At 35.0% G+C, this 25,316-nt stretch overlaps 1 protein-coding gene across 6 annotated transcripts in view; it reads right to left on the reverse strand.

The window, feature by feature from the left end:
• Positions 1-21,492, reverse strand: part of LOC118746823 — a 59,904-nt gene extending 38,412 nt beyond the window's left edge. For 2 of the 6 annotated variants that reach the window (XR_004993897.1, XM_036480796.1), the window contains exons 1-5: positions 21,364-21,492; positions 21,086-21,281; positions 20,865-21,025; positions 20,702-20,801; positions 20,573-20,623 (exon numbers count right to left, since the gene is read on the reverse strand). Coding sequence is in view for 5 of the 6 variants with exons in the window: in XM_036480796.1 (XP_036336689.1) it covers positions 20,573-20,623; positions 20,702-20,801; positions 20,865-21,025; positions 21,086-21,199 (426 nt within the window). In the remaining variant the exon portion in view is untranslated. Of the gene's footprint in view, positions 1-20,279; positions 20,515-20,572; positions 20,624-20,701; positions 20,802-20,864; positions 21,026-21,085; positions 21,282-21,358 lie in introns of those variants that run through there. The other 4 variants (XM_036480770.1, XM_036480779.1, XM_036480763.1 and 1 more) reach the window with 4 other exon arrangements.
• Between the last annotated feature and the right edge of the window lie 3,824 nt (positions 21,493-25,316).

Raw genomic sequence — 25,316 nt, forward strand, 5'->3', positions numbered from 1 at the left:
ACCACGCCGTATTGTATTTTCTGCGGCAGTGACTGCCAATATTAGCAGTAACTTCTGATTTTAAAAACTGTCACTGCCACTGCCACTGCGCTATTGTATTTTGGCCTTTAGGTTGTAAGTTCGTTGTGTATGTGGGATTCTTGCAAATTATTTTGAAATTGATTCAGACATGTATACACAGCAGCAGGCTCATGCCACCAACAGCGATGTCGTATGCATAGAATTTCTACTGGGTATGTATGTAAGTTAACTACATACAAATGTATATATGTCCCTGCAAAAATCGTTGGACCATGTAGTCTATTTTGGTATATTGGAGTACTTACAACAGTGTGCTCTGTCATGCTGCAGCACATTTGCATGTCTGGCTGTAGCTGAACGCGCAGAGATGCTCGCTGTTAGTTGTTAGCTCCCAGCATGTTCGGGTTCGAATGCCGTCAGAGGCAATACATATGTAATTTTTAATTTTAGTTTTTTGTTTTTATTTATTTCGAAAAAGCATATGCGAAGTGAATAATAAAAGCGTGTACAAACGAAAAAATATAACAACAATGCCGTTGTAAATATGTTGGAGTAGTTTTCTACTACTCTGATGTAATGCGGAGATGGAGTATATGGTCCTGCTATGAATTGTGGCCATGGTGTAATGAACTGAAGGTGGCGCATTCCCGAAACCGCTACTTTGGTTTTGCCGACTTTGACGTTTATGGCAATACGTAAACAAACTTTTTGGTTAGAAACAAGTGCAAACGTATTGCAAACGTATTGTGTACTTTCAAGTGAAAATCGAAGTAATTCGTGCGTTCTAAAGTAAAAAACGTTTTATTTGTAATAAAAACTTTATAAAAATGTCGTGTCGTGTGTTGAATTGCAGCAGCCGTAGGGGTAAAGCCCCTAAATGCAGTTTTTTCACTTTTTTTATTATCACTTTTTCGGCACCTGCAATACAAACACAAAGATTCTAAATAGTTGTTAATAAGACCTATTATTTTGAACACATTTCAAGAGTGGTTGTATATTTTTTGTTAACGTTGTGCTTAATTTGCTATATTCAAAGATGGCTTGAGAAGTTGGTGAATCGTGAAGAAAACCGTTTTCCCACTGCAAAATCACAACTGTCAACACAAAAGCCATTCTGCGGGAATGCGCAATCTTGTATTCTATCGTTCTTGAATTGTGGTTAATTTTGGAGTACTCCTTGGTCCTGTATGCAGTAGTCGCGATTTTTGCAGGGGTATATCCATACATGAGCAAACATCCCTACAAGAATTGTGTGATGGAAACTAGCCCATTCTCATTTATCTTACTAACACATTTGCAAATTTAGCGTTGGTTAAAAAGAGACCACTAAATAAGGCCATAAGTCGGAGGAAGACAGAAGATCACATGTAATCATCGGCGCACCGCTTTTCGCAAGGTTTGGTTGCACGTTCGCACCGATGATAAATTGATTGAAAAGAAATTAAAAAACTTGGTATTAGTATAACTAATAGCAACAATACTGTTTATTCAATGTATATTTGGTGTGTATATATATATACATATATGCATATATTTGTGTTACAGGTTACCTTTAAATGAAATGCTAGAACTTGGTGGCTGGATGACGTCCTCTTCTTCGGAAACTCGCAAAAGAAGTAAGTAAACCGTTCTTGATTTTAGTTACGGTTGCTTGTCGAACTGTTTATTTCACGAAAGTTTGATTATTGCAGATTTTACATAGTTAACAGCTCGACAGCAACCGTAATAATTAAGTTATGTTATACATTAGGGTGGGTCGAAAAATGTGTAGCAAATTTAGGCCGTTGGCCTAAACAACATGTACACACGTTTTGCATATTGCTCTTAAAAATTTGATAGAAGTCAGAGTGTCCAGATTTGGCGATTTCGAGCCAATTTGGCGATTTTTTTTTGTGTATTTGCGCGTAAAAATTTAGGAAATCGCCAAAAAAAATTTTCCAATTATAAAAATATACAAAACTTAGTTTTCCACGATAATTTTACAGAAGAGGCTAATGAACTGCGTGATAAACTTGACTTAAGAAGCATATTAAAAGACTGTCAAAAATGTTAAATACCCTAATCGAAGAACTTTTGAAACGATTAGCTAGTCAATTAAATACTTCTAAAAAAAGCTTTGGTTTTGTCACCAGAAAAGTGTGTGAATCACAAGAGGGCGAGTTTCAGGGACCTGCCAATCCACTACTTGACTTTGAAGGAAAGAAAATCAGCGGAAACTGAATATTTAAATATCTTAGCTTTCCCACGGAATAACTTTTCTCAGAACCATTTCATCCGACTCTGAAGAAATAAAACGTTTGGAAATATAAGTAAATTCATATTATGATCCTTGCCGCACTCACATGCTTTGTTGAGAGCTTTTTTCTGTAATGCATTCAACAAAAACTAAGATTCGAAATTGGATGAGCTTGGAAAGCCTTAATTCAATAGTTCGAATAAAGTGTTATATGAAGGCTAATAGTTTCTGCTGCAAAACGTTTCCAATATCAAACAGTATGTTATCAAGGTTGAATAGCTCAATATATGACAACAACAGAAATGTAAATCATTCAGACACTATAGGTGACTTTGAAGAAATTGTGGAAATAGCTGATCTCGCCTTATTATAGGATGTTATTTAATTTTTAGCGCAGAGCTCTTAAAGGCGGATTGTGCGCTTAATCAATTAATATGAGTTCTAAATTTATTAATTGTGCAGTCCTATTGCAAAATATGTTGAAACCAATATTGTTTGTACATCGCTATTATATAAGTGATTTGTCTTATTTATTATCACCGTCTGAGGTTATTATATTCGTTTTTGGTTTTAAATACTATATTATAACAAGATCTCCTTTTTAAAATACAAGATTTGTTAAATCGATTTCATGAATTTTATAAAAAAATGGCAATTTTTAGCGATTTTTTTAGAAATTGCGCTCTTTTTTTAAACAATCTGGACACCCTGATAGAAGTACTTGATTGAGATCTCCATCACCGGTGAGTATTACATGATCAATCAATTGACTATCACTGTTCTTGTAGGGACGACATGCGGAGTTATACCGCGCGGTACCATACCACCGCTGCTTGAGAAAACCTTTAGTATGGAAACAGCTCTTATAAAAATTTTATTTTGTTGCTTAAAATAGAAAAGTTCTTTATATGTAAAGTCTAACTTAAACTGAAGCATTTTCATCTAAGCTAAGGGCCCGTTGTTGATTTTTAAATTTTAGCAAAAGTCATTATAAACCATTTATGAGATTGAAAACGAAAAATGTGGAGCGCATGCAATACAAAGCATTCGATTTAATTGACAATAGCCAAACTACTTAACATATACCTAAAATATTCGTTAATTTTGAGCTCCAGGCCGGGTATTAAATAAAACATAGATTTTGGTAGTTTTATTTATTACATTTATTGCTGTCGATATTTCGCCTTCAATCTGAAGCCATCTTCAATAAATGTAATAAATAAAACTACCAAAATCTATGTTTTATTTAATAACCGGCCTGGAGCTCAAAATTAACGAATAAATTATAATAAAACGGCCAAATCAAAAAACTAATCATAGACCTAAAATTTCTACAGAGAAAGTAAAAATTTTAGATCGATTTTAAGTGGTCGTTATTCATATATCCACATTCATACATACATATATTACCCTTCATATCAATTCATGTCTATTACATGCGCCCCACGCTTTTCATTTTCAATCTCATAAATGGTTTATAATGACTTCTGCTAAAATTTCAAAATCAGAAGTTATCTATACAACTTCTATGGGACTAAGAAATATTGTTTTCTAATTTTTGGTCCATTTATAAAAGCGTTGTATATTAAAAAGTTTTATTTTATTTTATTTATTTTCTACGTTTTTTTAATGTTGCACAAAGTTTGAACCTTGGATTTGTACGGCTTTTCTTAAAATATAAAGCGTATTTTTACAAAAAATAATTAAAATTGAATAATATTAAGATAAATGGTCAAATCTTCTCGTAAAGGTTTGATAAGCACTTGAAATTCTATTAAAATGTCAAATTTTAGTACTGAATCCAAAGAAAATGTCTTTTTTATCCATTAACTTAAATATGCTTTTTGTTAAGATGTATACCTGAAAATGTGTGCATACATATTTGCGTCAAATGCAATACATGTGCACGTGGAATCAATAAACAAACACAGGGTTGCAAGGAAAAAAAGTTGAACGAGCTCAAAGTTGGCTGGCGACCAACTTTGTTGAAAGCGATTAGTTGAAAGGCCGTTCGGACGAGGCGATTTTTGCTTTCAACTAAAAGTTGCCTGAAAAATCGCCTCGTGCGAATGCCCTATAAGATATTGTGTAACAACACGTAGAGATTGAGGTGTTGTCTTAAAACACCGAAGTCGCGGGTTCAAATCCCACCACATGCAATCCTAACTATATTACACATTTCTGCTCTTAAAAGCCCAATTTATATCGGGAAGAATTGTTAATAACATTATCCTTTTAATGTGAGTGTTGCGAAGACATTAATAGTAATACGAGCGTTGTTATAAAATTAAGGTTGAGTGAAAAAACCGCGTGTCTTTTCATTAAAAATTCAGAATTCAAGAGAGTTTATTACAAAAAATACAATTCTCGGTTGTCATTACAGGGTTGCAAAAGGTAAAACAATTAAATGTTCAGTACAACATTACAGGGCTGCAAAAGTTAGTAGGAAAGTAAAAGACTATGCAATAATATTGAACAGTGAGTTTATTACATTCGATACGATACTAGGGTTCTGGTACTCGATTCCAAAAAATACCGTTTCAAAACTATCGAGTAGAAAATATCGGTATCGAATGCCAAAAGTATCGATATGGTATCGTATCGTATCGAAATTCGTGTCCCTAAACATACCACACAAGCACACTCCAATCGCTTCTCCTATCCAAAATATATGTATTGAAGTTACACTGAACTTCAAATTTTCAGTAATCTCCTTATATATATAACCAAATCAAAATATAGATATAGATAACTTACTACAAAATGCTCATAAACCTGTAATATTGGTAGGCGATATCAACAGCTGGAATACGCTATGGGGTTCACGAACTAATAACACCAGAGGTATATTCTTCGAAAATGCGATCTCTCAACAAAACCTATGCATCTTGAATGACCAACAACCCACGCACCTATCTACGCACGGCAAACTTACACATGTAGACGTCGCCTGCTGCTCCGCATCCCTATTCCCAATCATTCCTTCCCCCCCACGCTATCGAACCTACACAACAGCGATCACTTTCCGATCAAAACAACAATAACCCTCTCGAACACTCACTACACGCAGCCGTTTATACCTAAGTTTATCCAGCACAAAGCTGACTGGGTGAATTATGCAAAGACCACCGATGAAGAACTAGAAAAAAGAGCGTTCACCAAACACATAAACAGAGATGCTTCCCAACTTATAAAATCCCTTCGCTTCGCTGCCAACCTACACATTCCGCAAATACGCCCACACAGGAAATCAACAGTACCATGGTGGTCAACTGAACTCTCTCAGCTTCGGGTCGAAAAAATGCAGAGTTTTAACACTTTCAAAAGACATCCTACAATCGAAATCCTCATTCATTATAAAAAATCCAACGCCAAATTCCGAAAAGCAGCAAAACAAGCAAAAAACGTATGCTTCCAAAATTTCACAAGCTCGATTAACCCAAACACACCAATTGACAAAGTATGGAAGCAGATCAGGCTACTAAGCAATAGAAGCACTCACACACCAATACTCTCTATAAAAAGCAACAACCGTTTAATAACCGACCCAAAACAAATCGCAAATCAAATCTGTTTAGAATGGACCGAATATTCCTCTGATCGAAACTTCTCACCTGCATTCAATGCTGCTAAGAACCGCGCCAAGGCTATCACTTCACCCGTTCCAAAGAATCCACAAGCAAGAGCACTCGAAACTCCAACTAATAATGCAGAACTTATAGCAGCCCTAAAACAAGCAAAGGGTAGTACACCAGGAGCCGACCGGATCACTTACCAAATGCTTAGGAACACGTCCAACACAACCAATCAAAAACTAGTACAACTGTACAATAATATTTGCGATGGCGGGGCACTGCCTTCTGCCTGGAAAACCGCCATAATAGTCCCCATCCCCAAGGTTAACAAAGACTTAACCTTCATGTCTAGCTATCGTCCAATATCACTCTTGCCGTGCATCGCCAAAACATTAGAAAAAATCATCGCCAAACGTTTGTTGTACCAGGTACATTGAAACAAAGATGCTAATTGCTGCCAATCAAGTCGCTTTCAGGCCAAGACGGGGTTGCGTTGACGCACTCCTCCACATAGACTATTATACATCTAAAGCCCTTTCTGCGAGAAACCACGTTTACATACTTTCCTTTGACTTCGAGAAAGCCTTCGACAGAATCGGTCCACACGTCATATTAGAAACACTGCAGTCTTGGGGAATCGGTCCAAAAATGCTAGCATATATAAAAGCATTTCTCTTCAATAGAAGAGTTGTAGTAAAAGCAAATAACATACTATCCGATGTATAACAATTACAAAATGGAGTCTCACAAGGTTCTCCCCTTTCGGTAATACCCCAGCAAGAACGACCTAACGCATTCTCTAATACACTTACAAAATTGTCAATAAAAACCAACACATTTGCATATAAGCCATATCCATATGCTATTATTTTCGTTATATAACGCGTTATTAATCGCATAATAATATTTTATTGAAAAGAGACAAATATATATAGAATAATATAATAGCGAATTACATTTAAAAGAAAGAAAAAACTGCTCACACGTGAAACGATTATGCGTTAGATTTCTCCAAGAGCCTTATGTAAAATGATGGAAAGTTTTTGAATTTCTCACACAAACTTATATTACGCATTAGTTAACAGATAGGGTTCTTACTGGGACTGTTCCAAATAGCTTTTAACCGCCTAAGCACAATAATCCTCCAACATAAATCGCTAGACCACTGCATCTACGCCGATGACCTGTATATTATGACAAAAGAGAAACTCTAGCAACGATAACAACCGACCATTATCCTCAGTCATTCTCGAAATCATCAGGTGGGGCCAATTATCCGGAGCGAAAATTTATCTTTCAAAAACCGGCGTTCTACACGTTTGCAGAAAACACAACTGTACACCACAAAGCCTCACAGTCGAAAACACGCAAGTCAACTACGTTGACAAGCTTAAAATATTGGGCGTAATTTTTACAAAAAACTTCAAGTGGAACAAACTAGGGCTGTGCGATTATTCGATTACTCGAGCAAGTTGGTTAATCAATTATTCGGTTAATCAATTACTCGAGTAATCAAGATTTTGATTACTCAAAACGATGATTAATCGAGTTACTTGAAATATGATTACTCTAAAAAAATAATTTTGCTCGTTAATAGAGTTTGCTTTGGAAAAAGCTTATTTTCTTTTTTACATTCTGTTTATGAAAAAAATTGTTTGCTTTAATTTTTGCAAACAGAAACATTGTTTTCAAAGTATCAAGGAACTTTAACTACTTTATACATATGTAAAGAGTTGAAATGTTGATTACTCATTTTACTCGAAATGTTGATTAATCATAAAGCATTTTACTCAAATATTTTTGTTTTTGGTTAATCAAAAATCTTGATTACTCGAGTAACTGAACTTTTGAGTAATCATAATTTCCAATTAATCGAATAATTGAGTTATTTACTTTATGATTAATTAAAATTTTGAGTAATCAATTAATCGCACAGCCCTAGAACAAACACATTTCAAACATGAAAAAATCCATCAACACTAGAAGAAATTTGATTCGCTACCTATCGGGCAAAAGTTACGCCCACCCCAACTCGCTCACTTATCTCACAAAGACACTTATACTAAGCAAAATAGACTACGGATTATTTTTGTACGGTAACTCTCCAAAGTCCACCCTAAACACTTTGAAACCACCATACCACCAAGGAATCCGAAAAAGCTTATACGCCTTTCCCACAACACCTATTGCTAACCTATTAACCGAATCAGGTTTACCGACGTTAGAATCAAGATGCACATCATCAATACACAAACTTTTACCCAAAGTATTATAAAGGTAATACAAAGCAAAATAACTCCAAAACTCGCTTCGACCATCCACCGAATACTAAACACAGCTAGCCACCATAACATACAACGACCCCAGACCAAAAGCTTACAAAAGACACCTCCGTGGCTCTTCAATCCAAAATCATGTTCCACATACCTTGATAAACTCATAAAGGACAAAACTTCACCCGAAATCTATAAACAGCTGTTCTTCGACAAATATCTAGATATCGAAGCCTTCAATATGAGATTGTATACACAGATGCAAGGTCGTACCTTGAAACAACAGTTGATGAATGGCATCTCATCAATCTTCACTACAGAAGCGGCTGCTAAAATCGATGCAATCCAAACACACAGCAAACACAAAAAAATAATAATTTGCACCGACAGCCTATCGGTACTAAAAACCGTACAAAACAACTTTAACTGCGAATGGGACTTAATCAACGCCATTCGCGATCACTTGTTCAACAACGAAAACATCCAACTCCTATGGTGTCCTGGACACGTGGGGATATCGGGCAACGAAAGCACAGACAAAGCTGCCAAACTAGCCTGCTTATCACCAACAATACTAAACCCCACAATAGAAATAATTGACTTCCAGCATTTCATCCATCATCAAATAAAGTCTCGTTATAGCCAAGAATTCTCCCTAAACCAACACCGCATCTACAAAGACATAAACCCAAATTATACTCCAGCAAAATACCCAACTAGAATTTTTAGTCTTGTCTGTACAAAATTTTGCAATAGATATTAGAATAATTCAACTTGCAGTGAAAGAGAACAGAAGACTATGCAAGCAAAATGTTTGTTCACGTTTTGTATAAACATACATATGTACATACCAGTGATCAGCATGAAGTATACTCGCAAACGATGCGGTGTAAGTATAACCGCCACCGCAAGCAATGCGATATTTGTGTGCATCGCATTTTTTGTCGCGTTCGTATTTGCGATAACTTGTATGACCAAAGCGTCGTTACTGCATATTGTGGCACCGCATTTTTATGTCGACTTCGGCTATGCGGTGGCATGAGCGGTCGTTTAAACATCGCAAACATCGCATTATTTCCGGATATGCTTGGCTGAATGCGGTGCACCGCATTATAAGAGCATTTTATCGCTAAAGTTGCCAACAGAGTTTGTATGTATGCATATTACAAAAAAATTAATAAATATGAACAATTAGTCAAATTTAAATACACAAAATATGTAATATGTATTTTTTTTAATTCAATTCTTTTTTATTTCACTTACAATCGTATAATGCCGTGCACCGCATTCAAACAAGCATATCCGCAAGTAATGCGATGTTTAAACGACCGCTCATACCATCGCATAGCCGAAGCCGACATGAAAATGCGGTGCCACAATATGCAGTAACGACGCTTTGATCGAGCACAAAACACTCAAACACGACATTATTTGAGCTTGCGGTGATTACGGTGGCGGTAGATTTCGTTACTAAGTATTATAGAGTTTGAGCGGTACAGTAAATAAATGTCGTTGCGGTGTATTCGAAAATGCGATGCACCGCAACTGATCTCTGGTACATACATACGTACAGCAGCAATTTCATTTAAAGAAATGGCGTGTCGTCCATTTCCGCTGTAGCGTATGCAAATAGTGCATATATTTAGGCGCAATGTTTAACTTCTTCTGGCAGGGCGACATCTAGAGTCTTCTAATTGTATCTCCTTGATATGATGCCTATGAGGAGGTTCTAGAGAGGGAGACTAGGTTGATATCTAGAATTTGCTATAAATAGCTTTGCTACATTTATAGTATAGATGGTGGTCTGGACATACAACATTCAAAGTTGAGAAAAGCATTGTAAAAAGCTGTTAAGTGAAGATCACACGATTTGTGCATTTTGGCAGTGAAAGAGTGGTGTTGTTTAGAAATTTGAGTTCAGCTCAATAAAAAAATTTCCGAACACCACTCTGTACCTGCCAAAATGTACAAATCAAGTGCTTAAGATGAAGAAAAACATGGGGAGCTGTGAAAACGTTAGAACTACAACATACATATCATCGATGGTTTTGCAAAACTGCCCATTGACCAGTTGCAAAACCGCCTAAAGAGCCATTGTGACAAAAACGAGATTTGGTAACCCTGAACTCCAGGCATCAAGATTTATGCATAAGAATCGTAAAATCGTTACTAAAACAACAGATTTGTATAATAATATCTAGAGAAATACCGTCTATCAAGGCAATGCCTTCGAAGAAAAACCATTTTTTCGCTCTAATAAAAAATTTGAGTGCCTAAAATAGGCGGTTTTGCTATTGGTCGATGGGCGGTTTTTCAAAAACATCGCCGATTCGTATATTCTTACGTATGTACGCTCTTAAAACGAATGCACGGGAAATTTAAATTTTTTTAACGTTGCTAGAGCACTTTTAAGATTTATGTCTTTAACACCAAATTATTTGATTAACAAATTTTTGCGTAGAACGCTGAAACCGAATCGCAAACGCACTGCAGAGTTTCACGCTGTCAAACGACAACAATTGACTAAGGGAAGTTCAATATCCGGTTAACACAAACCGGAGGTAAAATGCACATAATGACGTTTGGTAACTTTGACGAAAGCTTAACTTATTTTATTTTATTCATATTAGTGCAGTTTTAAAAATCTTTTGCTAAAAAAACTTTTGTTACACTATTTTATTTTATTCCTTTGATTGTACATGTTAAATAAAAGCTTGTTTTTAAAAAATATTTTTTTTTTACATTACATATTTTATTTGTATTTATATAATGAAAACAGCTCTTATGAAGATTTTATTTTGTTGCTTTAAATAGAAAGGTTCTTTAAATGTAAAGTCTATCTTAAACTCAAGCATTTTCATCTAAGTTAAGGGCCCATTGTTCAATATATGGCTATCACCAGTACATCATTATCGAAGATTTCGACATCATGCATATAGAATGTGATCGATTAAGAAGTTGTTGAATTTAACCGGAGCTTCCGATTTATGTTAATCAGACATTGAACGACGGGCCCTAAGGGCCAATTTCAAATGAATATTTAAACGGCACTTAAGTTTAATTGTGGATTGCTATTTAAATTCCATTTAGCTTTCGTTGGGTTTCAATGGGTGCTCGCACGAGGCGATTTCGCGTTCAACTTTTGCTTTCAACTCACGCAGGGTTGCACGAAAAAACGTTGAATGGCTAAATGTTGGCTGGCGACCAACTTTGTTGAAAGCGATTAGTTGAAAGGCCGTTCAACCAAAAGTAGAATGCAAAGTTGAACAATGCAAACGCCTTTTTATGGCGAATATTTTGATATGTTTTTATATTTTGATATTTTTAGCCATTCAATTTTTTTTCGTGCAACCCTGCGTGAGTTGAACGCAAAAGTTGCCTTGAAAAATCGCCTCGTGCGACAGCATTATCAGATGAACTTTATTTAAATATGCCAATCAACTGCATGTTCCTTAAAATATTTGTTGCATTTGCTTGTTTGTTTACATTTTGTGCTGAACAGCTGATTATTTGGTTGTTTGGTACAAACCCAGGGTTGCAGATCTCATATTTAAATAGCCAATATTGGCCATTTAAGTTCAGATTAAGGGCCGGTTACTCAATGTGTGGCTAACACTAATCTGCGGTTAAACATCATTATCGACGTGTTTGACTCCATGCATACAACAGGGAGTCGGTAACGTCGATAACTATGTTTCACCGGAGATTAGTGCTAACCTGACATTGAGTAACCGGCCCTAAATGTATGATCTGAAAATGAATAGTGAAAGTTAATCAACAATCTCTACTTAAGTAGGCCATCTGAAATTGGGCCTAAGCCTTTTGACCACTTCGGTATGTTAATTCTAGACAATTATTTTCCGTTATCCACATCGCCTTAACATTATTCAGAAGAAACACATCGTAAACAGGGCTGCCAACTCGGCTCAAACCGTGCCATTTTTGGCTACGGTGACCATCCGTCCTGCATTATACGGGGCAGCCTTCTTTTTATTAGCTCGGGATGTAACTATGTAATATTGATACGCCTAAAAGATGCAGCGATTTCTATTCTCAAGTTACATACCTGATGACAGTACGAATGGAAATTATAATAGCGAGGTTTTAGTTTTTTAAATTATATTTGACCCATTGTCCTGGTAATTTATTTATTTTATACGGGACGCCAAATGTTCTGTATTTCTTTTAATGTATTTGTCCCGTATTCGGTGTTCCGACGCTTTAACAGCTCATTAAAATGGCATGCCTATGAACGAGTTTTAAGTGATGTTGGTATATGATTGTAATTTTCTTTATAAACAGTTCTTATTTTCTAATCTGAATGCCTGTGATTCGAATCGAGGAATACATACAGCGACCAAAATAGAAATTAGGACTCGACATATTAGTAAGTTTGGCTTTTTTTCCTTAGTTTATTTAATATTTATTATTTATTTGATGAAAGTAAAGCTCTTTTAGTAACAAAAAAGATATAATACCAAACTTCCAACTACATATGTGCGAAAACTATAAAAATTAATTCTACAATGTTTCGCCAAAGTTTCAAACTTTTTAATTAGAATCTTTAGAAAAAAATTGGGTTTGAAGTTTTGTAACTCATTAAAATTGAGTATAATAAAGTGCGAGTGGAAAGTGCTGCTCATTTGCTTCTCTTTCAAAATAAAATTATAGTTTAAAAAAACTAAAACCTCCCTATTATGATTGCCATTCGTACTGTCATCAGGTATGTAACTTGAGAATAGAAATCGCTGCATCTTTTAGGAACATCAATATTACATAGTTACATCGCGAGCTAATAAAAGGAAAGTTAAAATGGCCGAACATACTTACTTTATATGAAAAAAATGCGTAACACCGTCAAAAAAAAAAAAAAAATTCCAAAAATTAGTGGTAAACCTTACCGACTTAAAATTGCACTTTGTTATACTAAAATTTAACGAATTTTTTGAACAAATTTTACGGGGTAAAAATCTCGAGAAAATTATACTACAAATTTGTGTTTCTATAAAGATACTGTTTCAGGGAAAACAGTGTGGAAAAAATTTCCAAAATTATTTTTTGTCCCGTATTCGGCTCTCATCCGTATTTTTGGCCGTACTTCAAATGGCACTTAATTTTTCAATTTGGATAATAATATTTCAATTCATTTTTGTGAAATCCTTTGCGTGTACTTCTTTTTGTCAATTAAAATTTTCTAATTTCTATAGTGTATACTATGATATGTCGGCCGATGTGGTGTAGTGGTAAGCAGTGCGCGCTTCCACTCCGCAACGCCTGGGTTCAAGCCCTGGTCAAAGCAACATCGCAAAAAATATAGAAAAAAGGTTTTTTCTTAACAGCGGTCGTCCCTCGGCAGGCAATGGCAAACCTCCGAGTGTATTTCTGCCATGAAAAACAGCTTCTCATAAAAATACAATCGCCGTTCGGAGTCGGCGTAAAACTGTAGGTCCCTCCGCTTTGTGTGACAACATCAAGGCGCACGCCACAAATCGGAGGAGAAGCTCGGCCAAACACTAACATATGTGTAAGCGCCAATCTATTATTATTATACTATGATACAAAAAATAGGAAGGTAGAACTACTGAGAGGAATTTTTCAAATTCTTGACGTTTGCAAGCAATTTAATTTGAAAATTTTACACACAAACTGACACACACATTCTCATTTTCAATCTCAAACAACAACAAATTTGAACAATTCCCTTTTTTCACTCTCAATTTTATATGATTTTAAAATGTTGGCAAACTTCAAAAAAAAAACATGGTCGACGAGTTGAGAGAACGGTTTTACCTTACTATGTTTTTATCATGGTGTATACCATGATAAAAGAGAGGAATTTTTCAAATTGTTGACGTTTGCAAGCAATTTAATTTTACAATTTTACACACAAACTGCCACACATATTCTCATTTTCAATCTCAAACAAAAACAACTTTGAACAACTCCTTTTTTTCCTCTCAATTTTATATGATTTTAAAATGTTGGCAAACTTCAAAAAAAAAATCATGGCCGACGAACTGAGAGAACGGTTTTACCTTGCTATGTTTTTATCATGGTGTATACAACTGGTGTAACTTACTTTGTATTGGACTTTTGTTTTAGAAATGTGTTTGTAATTTTAATGCTAAATGAGAAGAACTAAAAAGAATTACAGCTTTTTTGGCACTGTTTTATCCTCAATATGGCACTTCATAGCTAAGTATAGCTGGCAACCCTGATCGTATTAACTGAAATTTTTTCGACTGCGCGATAGTAGAAGTACAGTGACGAGCAAAACTGTAACATTGTGTAACACTTTTTATTTTAGCCACCGCTATCTTTCCTAGTTGTACCGACTTTCAACTTTTGTTGTATATTCTTATTGGTACACCCCTACTCCCTCTCATAAAGATTTGAAGTCAATCCAACAACAATAATAAAACCGGCAGGCAAAAATGTAAATTAAAGTTGCGATCCCGTACGAGTCCGGACTAGTCAGAATCAGTCAGATTTTACTGGAAATCGATCCCGTACTCTGTTCCCTGACTATTGAGAGGACAAAAAAGAGAGTAAATACGGTTCTCTCTGTCAGAAGTTACCAGTTTTAGTCCGAGAATTTTTTGCTGGTAAATTCTGGTAAATGTGTCAAACGATCAGCTGTAGTGTGTTTGGCAACCAAATTGTAAACAAAAGAAAAGTGCACTCTGCTAATTCATGTTGAAAAGTATTTAATTACTTGTTTAAGTGGATTCTAATGAATTTGAAAGTATTTTTGGTTATTTACATGTGTGAGCTGAGTGTGTTTACATACAAAATAAGCAAAAATTTACAACCAAAATTTGGAGGTTATGTTTAAGTTGGCAGAAGTTACCATTTTTTACTAAAAAGCGATCCCGTACTTTTCAATGTTACTCTCTCGCTCTGAGCGAATTTTTCTTTTTTGACAGTTTTACTAGTCCGAGTCCGAGGAATACGGGATTGCACCTTAAGACAAATGTTACAGTTTTGCGCTCTTTTACTCTATCTTTTACTTAGTTGGAAGTCAGATGACTTTTCTGTATCGTAATTTATTCAAGAAGCGATTACCAGTAAATAATATGGTTAATCAGGAAACATAAATGTAAACAATAGATTTACTGCGGCAAGGCGGGACCGTAGGAAAAGTGGTAAAAAACATGAAAATGTTAAGACCGAGAAAAAATATAGCCTAAAGTGTTACTAAGGACAAAGGAAGTATGCCAAAAAATATTACGGTCCGATATCTTGTGAACATAGTAGCAAGTAGCGCTGCATCCACTATTACAGAAGCGCTTAAGGTATTAAAATTTAAAGCAAATCAGTAGACAGCTAGGTGAAGAATTGTCAAATTGAACGCAAAGGCATAATAAAAGAAGAAAGATTATTTTGATCAGAATACATGTGCGAGAATGGTAGCATTTTGCTGGATAGCACGAAAACCGGCCCGTTGCCTATTGGGATATGTTAGGCCTTACAGAATGCAATAAAAAACGCATTTTTAAGATTTAATTGAAGGTTTGTTGGTCTGGCAAGACTTAATTAATCGCTTTCAATCAGATGGCCGGGCATGATATTGGATCAAAGATCCAAATTAAGCCTAAGCGCATCATGCAAGGCTAGGGTTGCCAGATTCTGAAACGGAGATAGAAAAAAAGCAGTACAGAACTTAAAAAAAGAGTACAATTATTGTTTTATTTTTTTTGTGCAATTGATTGTTACAAATTACCATTATTTAGGTACAAACAAACACGGATATCATAGAAATCTTTTTCAAAGCAACAATAAATGTTAAAAATAAATAACTAAATTCGACAAAAGAATTCCAGGCTATTCCTGATTGTATGGCAATTTTTTTTTTATAATTTAGAATTTTTCTGATTTTTATACCCGAGCTCCCTGCCCCTAAGGCTATGCTTACACCTTTTCACTATCACACTTAACTTTACTTACTAAGTAGTGTTTGCCACAATATGAATGGCAAAGTACAGGGCGTAAAATAATAACTGTGGCAAAGGTTTTTCGAAAAATAAGAGTCCTTTAAAGATTTTGCGAAAAAAAGTATTTTTTGCTAACTTTATAAATAGTTTACTTTTATTAATTAGTTTTAAAACTTTAATCCTTATTTCCATTTGCCAGCTTTGGAGATAAGTACATGCTTTTTTCAGGTGTATTTTTTCTTAGATTTTGTAAAAAAAAAAAATAAAACTGTATAGGTATAGGATTGGTCGAATGAATGGCCTCCTAGTCACCAGTTCCGAGTCTTTTCGATTGCTGAGTATGAGGCCTTATGTTGGACAAAAGCCGGAGTATAAAGGAGCCAAATGGAGGAAATTAGCCTATGGTTACAGAAGATATCGTCACTACACACGAATAAAGGCGCGCTAATGTTTTTACGGCGAAAAAAGGCGCGTAAAAAAATTTTGCGAAAAAAGATGCTTATGAAAATCTTCGGCGAAGTATGTTAAGAGTCTTTGACGCTGAAGTTTTTTATGCGTCTTTTTTCGCCGTCATTTTTTGAGCTCGCGCCTTTATTCGTGTCTAGTGACGATATGTAATAAAGTAACCGGCGAAGACTTGCATGCCCCTTGAGCTTTTCTCTCAAAGTGTTTACCGCTGGTAAACGCAAATAAAGGTTAAAATTTAAAAACTTATTAATAAAATTTAAGTAAAATCTGTGGATAATTTACAATAAACTACTTTTTTCGCAAACTCTATAAAATTCCCTTTTATTTTTCAATAAAACCTGTGCAACAGTTATTATTTTACACCCTGTATATGATAAAATATTAATAGCTGGAAAAAGGAGTACAAAAGAAGCACAAAACTAAGAAAGGAGTACATTTCCAGATATTTTTGTTGGGAGTACAATGTACTCATTACAATAAAAAGGAGTACGTTTACTCCCAAAAGCAGTACGTCTGGCAACCCTATGCAAGGCAAACTGTTAATCACAGTGGTCGGTCAATAATAATTTGGGGCTGTATTTCAAAAATGTTTTTGGTCCGTTAGTACGCATTATGCGTAAGGAACAGTATCTGTTCATATTTCAACAAAATTTGCAAGATGTAGTCGAAAAATTAGTTTCTGCTGAAAAATCTCCCAAAATACACTGCACATGTTCGCAAAGACTGGATGGAAAAGCAAAAATTTGCTAATTTGAAAAGACCTCCACAATCCGCGGATATGAATCTCGTCGAAAATTTGCGATATCAACTAAAAGCGCAGCTTTCCAAGTATCCAAGTCCGCCAATGGATACATGAGCTGTGAAAGCAAACCAAGGATCTATCTCCAGAATTTTTACAGAGATACACTTAAGGTATTCCAAATTGCATCCAGGAAAAAACAAATGTATACTGAACATTGTGTTAACAATTCGTTTTTTTCGTCAAATTGTCAAAAAGTTATTAAAAATATATAAGTGCAAAACTCTAACATATGCCTTAATTTACATTTTGTCTGCTGGATTTAGTTTGTTGTTGGATTGACTTTAATGCGTTATGAGAGAGGAAGTACAGGTGTACCAATAAGAATATACAACAAAAATATGAATGTCTTTAGAACTTGGAAAGATAGCGGCGGCTGATATAAAAAGCGTTACACCATGTTACAGTTTTGCTCGTCACTGTACCTATGTAAGAGTACACTTTTAAGATGTCTGCATATGAATTATGCGTGGCTTTTATTGTATCTCTGTATTTCCATAACTCCCTGTGTGAGGAAACCAAATAATGTAATTCTTAACAGAAGTGCTTAAAACTTAACAGTATGGCAATTTAAACACTGTTGAAGTTGATTTCCTTACTAGCGCCTGCAACTATACTTCTTATTTACTACCGCCGGCAGCTGGCAACAATTTTATACCGGTTTTACGTTCTTTGGCAAATTCACTCTGTTAGCCATACATTTTACTATGTTTTGACCGCCTTTGTATCAAGACTCCTGAACCATATAGGGAATTCATTTATATTTTAAATTGCATTGTCATCGTGATTGGAAGTACGCTGAAATTTTCAAGTCTCTACCTTGTCGGGAAGTTAGTTTAAAATCGATTCGAAATTTCTGCGGGATGACCAAGTTAAATAAAAGCTTGTAAAAATTAGAACAGTTTTTGACACTTTCGATACCAGAAGCAACTACAATATACACGAAAATGTTGTTTTTGCTCTAATGCTACTACCTTTTTGACATGCCTTGCTGCAAACCGATTTAAAAAATTTTGATAGAAGAAAATTTATTTCATTTCTGGAGCGCATTTTAATATGTTTCTTTTCTTGAGAGCTGCATACTGTGCTATATTAAATCAATCAGAAAGATCGAGTTGTAAACAATACCGTAGCTTTTGTCATAACCATTAAAACTATATAAAAATTGTTTCTTAAGTAGATTAGCTTACTGGTTTTGATGTATCAAAATATCTTGATATATTACATTATTAAAAAAATTTGTGTTAAGATTCAGAATTCGAGTGTCGAGATAAGACAGTCTTAAATAAATTAACATTTTGCTTACAAATGTAAATGGACGGAATGTTCGTAGTCTTTTTTTAATTAGACATAATATGGCTTTGTATGTACAATGTACATTGTACATATTATGTATGTACGTATGTACAGTACAGTGATTAGAAACAGTACTCATACATATGTTTATATTTTCAAGTTTAACAGCAAAAAAACAATTTTGATGACTTCAAACTGTCACTTTATTATACTGAAATCAAAAAAGGGCATACTTAAAAAAGGTCTAAAAATTGTTAATGTGTAAAAAATTTAAATTTTGATAATTTTTAACTTTTGTTGAATTTTTTCGAATTTTACGCATTGTTTGAAACTTTCATGTATGTATGTATATGATTTAGGTTATTGAATGAACTATATTTTTAACCGACTTCAAAAAAGAAAGTTATCAATTCGTTGGATTTTTTTTTATGTATTTTACCGCTTAACTTTAGACCGCGTTAACCGATCTCTATAATTCTTTGTTTTAAGGAAAGGTGGTACCTCAGAAGGCATCCCATATTAACTTGGTTTAGATTCGATCATTAGACCAGGGTTGTTGCGAATATTATTCCGAAATAAAAATCCTTCCCGGGTAATAAACAAACCGCCTGTCCAAATTAAAGAAATTTGTTATCATATGAAAGAGGGTTGAAATAGCTTTTAAACAGAAATAACGAACAGCCTCTATTTATATTTTTTTATAATGTAATACTAATTTTTTATTATTTTTTTATAATGTAATACTAATACCTGATTAAAGGTGTGCTCCATGGTAATTAGTTAACAATTTTTATTGAAATATTTTTCAATATGTGGCTTTCCTCGTTTAGACATTTCAGTTTGGTAGCTATTTAAATCCTCTCTCATTTGATACCAAACTTGTTTAATTTGGATAAGCAGTTTGTTTATTATCCGGAAAGGACTTTTATTTCGGAATAATATTCGCAACAACCCTGCATTGGACCATGAAGAAATAAACGGTTCCCTTAAATTTTTATATGAAAAAAAAAAAATATTCCGACGAACTGATAACCTCCTCCTTTTTTGGAAGTCGGTTAAAAATTGAAGGTTTTTTTCCCCAAAAATTACTCATAAAAAATAAACAAACAAATCTGATTAACTTGAAAATATAAATATCCGAGTACTTGTTGTAACAGCATACAAACCCTCTCCATAGTTTTTGGGGAGTAATGCTCTAGTGACAGTCCTTGGGCAGATATAAATTTGGGTCGTTTCGGTTACGTATACCCGACTGTCGTGGGAACGAATATTTGTGTACTGATTCCAATCATTTGCCGGCACTGTATGGCTGAGTTCCAAGTGCATCAATGCAAAGTATCAGCCTCTTTTATATCTAATCAACAACTGATGGAGATGTCCAATAAGCGCAACTACGTTTAAGGACCAGTTTAAACTTAGATTACAAAACTGTGTTTATATTGAAAAGCTGGCTGGTATTTGTTTGGCTAATCTTAGTTTAAACGAACCATATCGAGCATTTAAACTAAGTTTAAACCACAACCGTGCCCGGAAAACTGGCCCTTAATGCCGAATTGGAACTTAGTTGAGCAAATAGGGCATTTCCATCCATTATAGTTTAGAAATAAATGAGGCTGAAGCTTTGCATTGTTGCAACTTGGACTCAGCCTTAATTTCATATACAATTCTCCTCTTCGTTAAAAAAAAAAAAAAACATTCGTGGATCTTTAAAATTACACATGATTTAAGGCCAAATCTTTGTGCGAACTTAAATAGTTAATGTCAAATGCGGCTGACACTTGAACTGGAAACCAGCGCCGAACCTGGGTCTGGATTGTACTGTTACTCAAAACGGCTCCAAGAGAACAATATTAGGATTTTGCATTTCCAAAAATATTTGGTACTGCGAGAATACGCACAACCAGCAGTAAACCTGTAGTGGGACTAATATTTAAAGTTTCTTTTAATTAGTATCTTGGGTATATATTTACATTGTATGCCGTCCAACAGAAGTTCAATAGAGCGGAGAACGTTTGTTCGAGCTAAAGACAGTATAATAATGATATGTGTATAATATTAAGAACTTATAAATGTATGTATTAAAAGTTTAAAATACTTACGTAAATATAGTAGCCACCAATGAGCCACAGCCCCCATACAAATTGAAATAAAATTCCAATACCTGCTAAAATGAGCCAAGGTAAGAGCCAACCTCTGGTGCTAAAGATCCAAATAAAACACAAATCATATATAGCACACCACTAGAATTTCTAGGACTTCTACCTTATCCTTATACCATAATACACCATGTACGATGCGGCAATTAATAGTAGAAAGTAGAATATAAATATACTGCCATAAACAGGCATTGAATATCTTATATCGCTTTCAAAAAGTGGAGAATAAAGTTGAGCTGATTCTCCTCCGGTCAGCATGTAAGAAATCTGGGAAATTTTCGAATTAAAACAAGTTCTTTTTGTGTAAAATTATTTGTCTTTGCTTACCAATGTGATTAGTACCACCGATAAAGCCGCGGTGTATACTGCAACAGCATAACTTCCAGTCTTTACAGAGTTGGACCAAATGATTGGCGACCAGCACGACTCCAAAACAACCATTTTCCCTATTTAAATTTTAAACAACTAATTTAAAAGCATTAGACAATTGCTGTATCAACCTAGGTGTGGCACTTGTAACAACCTGATATTGAAACATATGTATGTGAAGAGGAAATTGCAATTGGTTTGAAGAAAAAAAATTAACATTTGTAATCTTACTTAACCTTTTATTTTCAATCCGCTTACTAACTAAAAGCGAAATTACTTATACTCCGAAGTTCTGGTATTAAAAACGTAAACAAATTAATAAACTGAACAGCTTAGGGAGCAACTCAAAATGAAATGAGCTGGAATGGAAAATGGAACAAAATAGGAGTCACGGTTGCCACATAAAATAAATTGTACCACAATTTAAACAAGAATGCAGTGTTGCCATTTTGCTACTTTTGGAGCTAGATTTAGCTCTTTATTTTTCTATTTACAGTGACGAGCAAATCTGTAACATGGTGCAATGCTTTTTATATCATTCGCCGCTATCTTTCCAAGTTCTGACGACATTCATACTTTTGTTGTATATTCTTATTGGTACACCTGTACTTCCTCTCTCATAACGAATTGAAGTCAATCCAACAACAATAATAAAACATATAAATTAAGGCAAATGTTAGAGTTTTGCACTTATATATTTTGGGTACTGTTTATGAATTTGTACAACGATTTTGGGTTGCTGTACTCAAACGCGTGAATCGAATCAAAAAACTTTTACACACACTTGTAGACAACAGTTCACGCTTTACTACAAAAATTTAATTACTAATTTAACAATAATGTCGGTTACAAATATGGTATTTGTTGCAAATTTTTATTATAAATTTGTATATACATTTTTATTTTCAAGATATTTTTATAAAATACTCAGTAACCAAAATAGACATCACTGGGGCGGCAGCCAAAAGGTGTTCAGCCCCCCTTCTTCGGACGCAAGTTTTACTTTGTTTTTTCCTTGCAAAAAATCTAAAATTCCCCTATTTTCAAACAGCTCCCCAGAGGTCTGTGGGAGGGGTTGGAAAGGGGGGGGGGGGGGACTTTTCATAAAGCGGCGTCAATCCTCTTTCGTTTAGGGGGGATTTGTGGGGCCCACAGCCCTCCCCCTCCGCCCCCACCCCTAAATCGTTGTACAAATAGCTAAACATTTCCCTATGTTGTTAATAACTTTTTGACAATTTGACGAAAAAAAAAGAATTGTTTACACAATGTTCAGTATACTTTTGTTTTTTTTTTTAGTTCCTGGATGCAATTTGGCATACCTTATTTGTATCACTGTAAAAATTCTGGAGGTATAGCCTTCCATATATCCTTGGTTTGCTTTCATAGGTCATGTACTCATGTCATGGTCATGTCATGGACGGACTTGGATACTTTAAGCTGCGCTTTTAGTTGATTTCGCAAATTTTCGACGAGATTCATATCGCGGATTGTGGAGGTCATTTCAAAATAGCAAATTTTTGCTATAGGCAACGGTCCGGTTTTCGTGCAATCCGGCAAAATGCTACCACTCTCGCTGATGTATTTTGATCAAAATGAATTTTTCTTCTTTTATTATGCCTTTGCGTTCAATTTGACTATTCTTCGCCTCGCTGTCTACTGATTTTCATTCAATTTTAATACCTTAAGCGCTTCTGTAATAGTGGCTGCAGCGCAACTTGCTACTAATTTCACAAGATATCGGACCGTAATATTTTTTGGCAGACTTCCTTTGTCTTTAATAACATTTTAGGCTATATTTTTTCTCAGTCTTAACATTTTCACTATTCCTACGGTCCCGCGTTTCCGCAGTAAATATATTACTTACATTTATGTTTCCTGATTAACCATATTATTTACTGGTAATCACTTCTTGAATAAATTACAATACAGAAAAAAGTCATCTGACTTCCAACTAATGAAAAAATAACTGTAAAATGCAAAACTGAGAGTGAGTGCAAAACTGTAACATTTGCCTTAATTTAAATTTTTGCCTGCTGGTTTTATTATTGTTGTTGGATTCACTTCAAATCTTTGTGAGAGAGGGAGAAGGGGCAAAGAACGTAGATAACAAGAAGGGACAACTCGTCATAATTGTAGCAAAAGTGCGCAAAAATAAATGTCTAGATAACCTGAAACCACAACCAACTACTTTTTAACACTGCGAAAATTCATAATATGACTTTGATGGTACTTTGTGAACCCGCGTAATATATTTTTAGGTGTTTAAAGTTAACGTCATACAACAATACGACAGTTACGATACCGTTGGGAAGACCCCAAGTAACATTTAGCTCTTTTTAGCTATTTTTTTAGACCGTTTTAGTACAAACGAAATAATTCTCTGGCAACACTACAAGAGAGTACCCTTTCCGGTTGAAAAGCAACACTTGTACTATACGGTGTTCGCATGGGCGATTTTACAGGCAACTTTTAGTTGAAAGCAAAAATCTGCTGGTGTGAACGGCCTTTCAACTAATCGCTTCCAATCAAGGTGTATTAAACAAGGTGTGATTGACAACTCGACTGAGATTTCCTTTATGGAACCACTAGCTATATCATTCAAAGTATACGGAATTTTTTTTATAAAACTCGGTAGGATATTAATATATTAATGGAGGTCTTCTTTACCTGAATTTATCACTTTAACTATGTTTCTGCTAATAGTATTTAAAGGCTGGTTTTCATTAGGTCCAAATCACTGACATCAAAAGCTGTCTTCATCTGACAGCTGTTCATTTGGTGTTAAATGCGTTTTCATTACATTTTAAAAACTGCGAACAACGAGAAATAGGCAGAATGTTCGAGGAATGACGTAGAATGTTCCACAAAGAGAAACGTCAAGTTGGATAAACACTGCGAACAGCGAGAGAAAGAGAATGGGCGCGCTCATAAGTCGTAGCTGTTGGGTAACCGTTGGCACAAAAACGCACAGTTGAGTAATTACGCTCAGCCCAACAGTTGGCAACTTTCCGCCATTTTTTCCAGCGGAAAAATTTTACGCTACCTGAACTCAACGTGTTGGGCTTAACCTAAACAGCTGATCGAAAAGACTTACGCCGCTTATATTAAATTTAACGCCGCTTTGTTAGGTGGCAGTTGCAAACAAATTTATTATGTTTTATATAACTGACGTGATAAAGTAACTAAAATATTTTATAATAATACTACGTTTCTAAATATATGGTTTCTGTTTAATTCATTGTAACATTGAACGATTTTTTCAACACGGCGGCCGCTCAGCGTTGAATTCTAAATAGTATCGGTGCAACTATCTTTATTTGTTGCAATTTCCTTTGTTTACATTTATCAGCTGTTCATTTGGCAGCATATTCATCAAGCCGTTTCTAAGACGTAATTGTTGGGTTCAACAGTTGCCTGCAGTTTCGTAGCAGATGAGCTAAACAGCTACATCTTATGAACGCGACCAATGAGCGATGAACTTCAGAACGTTGGAGAGTTGCCATGAGTGCGAGCGCAGGTATATAAGAGCCACGGCACAGTGGAATTAGAGTTAGTTACAAGTCAGCAAGCTACAAGTCACAGTATATACAGTAATAAACCTTTTCGCAGTTTTTCACCATTTGTCCCCGAGGACAGAGAACGTATAGTTATGAGAAGATGCAAATCGTAAATCTGCTCTTCTTCATTATTTTCTGAAACGTTTCAACCATGGGTCGTAACAGAGAAATGCTAAATTTCATGTTACTGTGCTGCAAAGTCTGCAAACCTGCAAACTGAATGTTTATCATCTGTTAACCAAACCAGCAAGCATATGAAAACAAAAACTTGTAATTACAATTAAAATAAATAAATTATTGGATATGCATTGAATGTGTTTTTTTTTCAGTAATTGCTCTACTTATTTAAAACATTATGAATTGTACGTTGGGGCCCAATCCTCATTTCGTAAAATGGTGATTGTGATCGATTCAGATTTGCCGTCGGCATTTCAGAGGCGCTTTGGGTAAAAAAAATCGAGTTTACTTTTTTACCGATTCGCATGGTAGATGCTACACTATTTTCAATGCAACAAACCACAGCTTTCTAGCTGCCTTAGTTTTTTCACAAATTCATTTTAAATATGGGCACATTGACTAAAAAGTGTACAAATGCAATGCGCTTGTTAACTAACTTCAAAGTTGTTTTTCTC

This window comes from Rhagoletis pomonella, unplaced genomic scaffold, assembly GCF_013731165.1.
Source record: "Rhagoletis pomonella isolate Grant_MI unplaced genomic scaffold, Rhpom_1.0 Rhpom_scaffold_00001, whole genome shotgun sequence".
NCBI lineage: Eukaryota > Metazoa > Arthropoda > Insecta > Diptera > Tephritidae > Rhagoletis > Rhagoletis pomonella.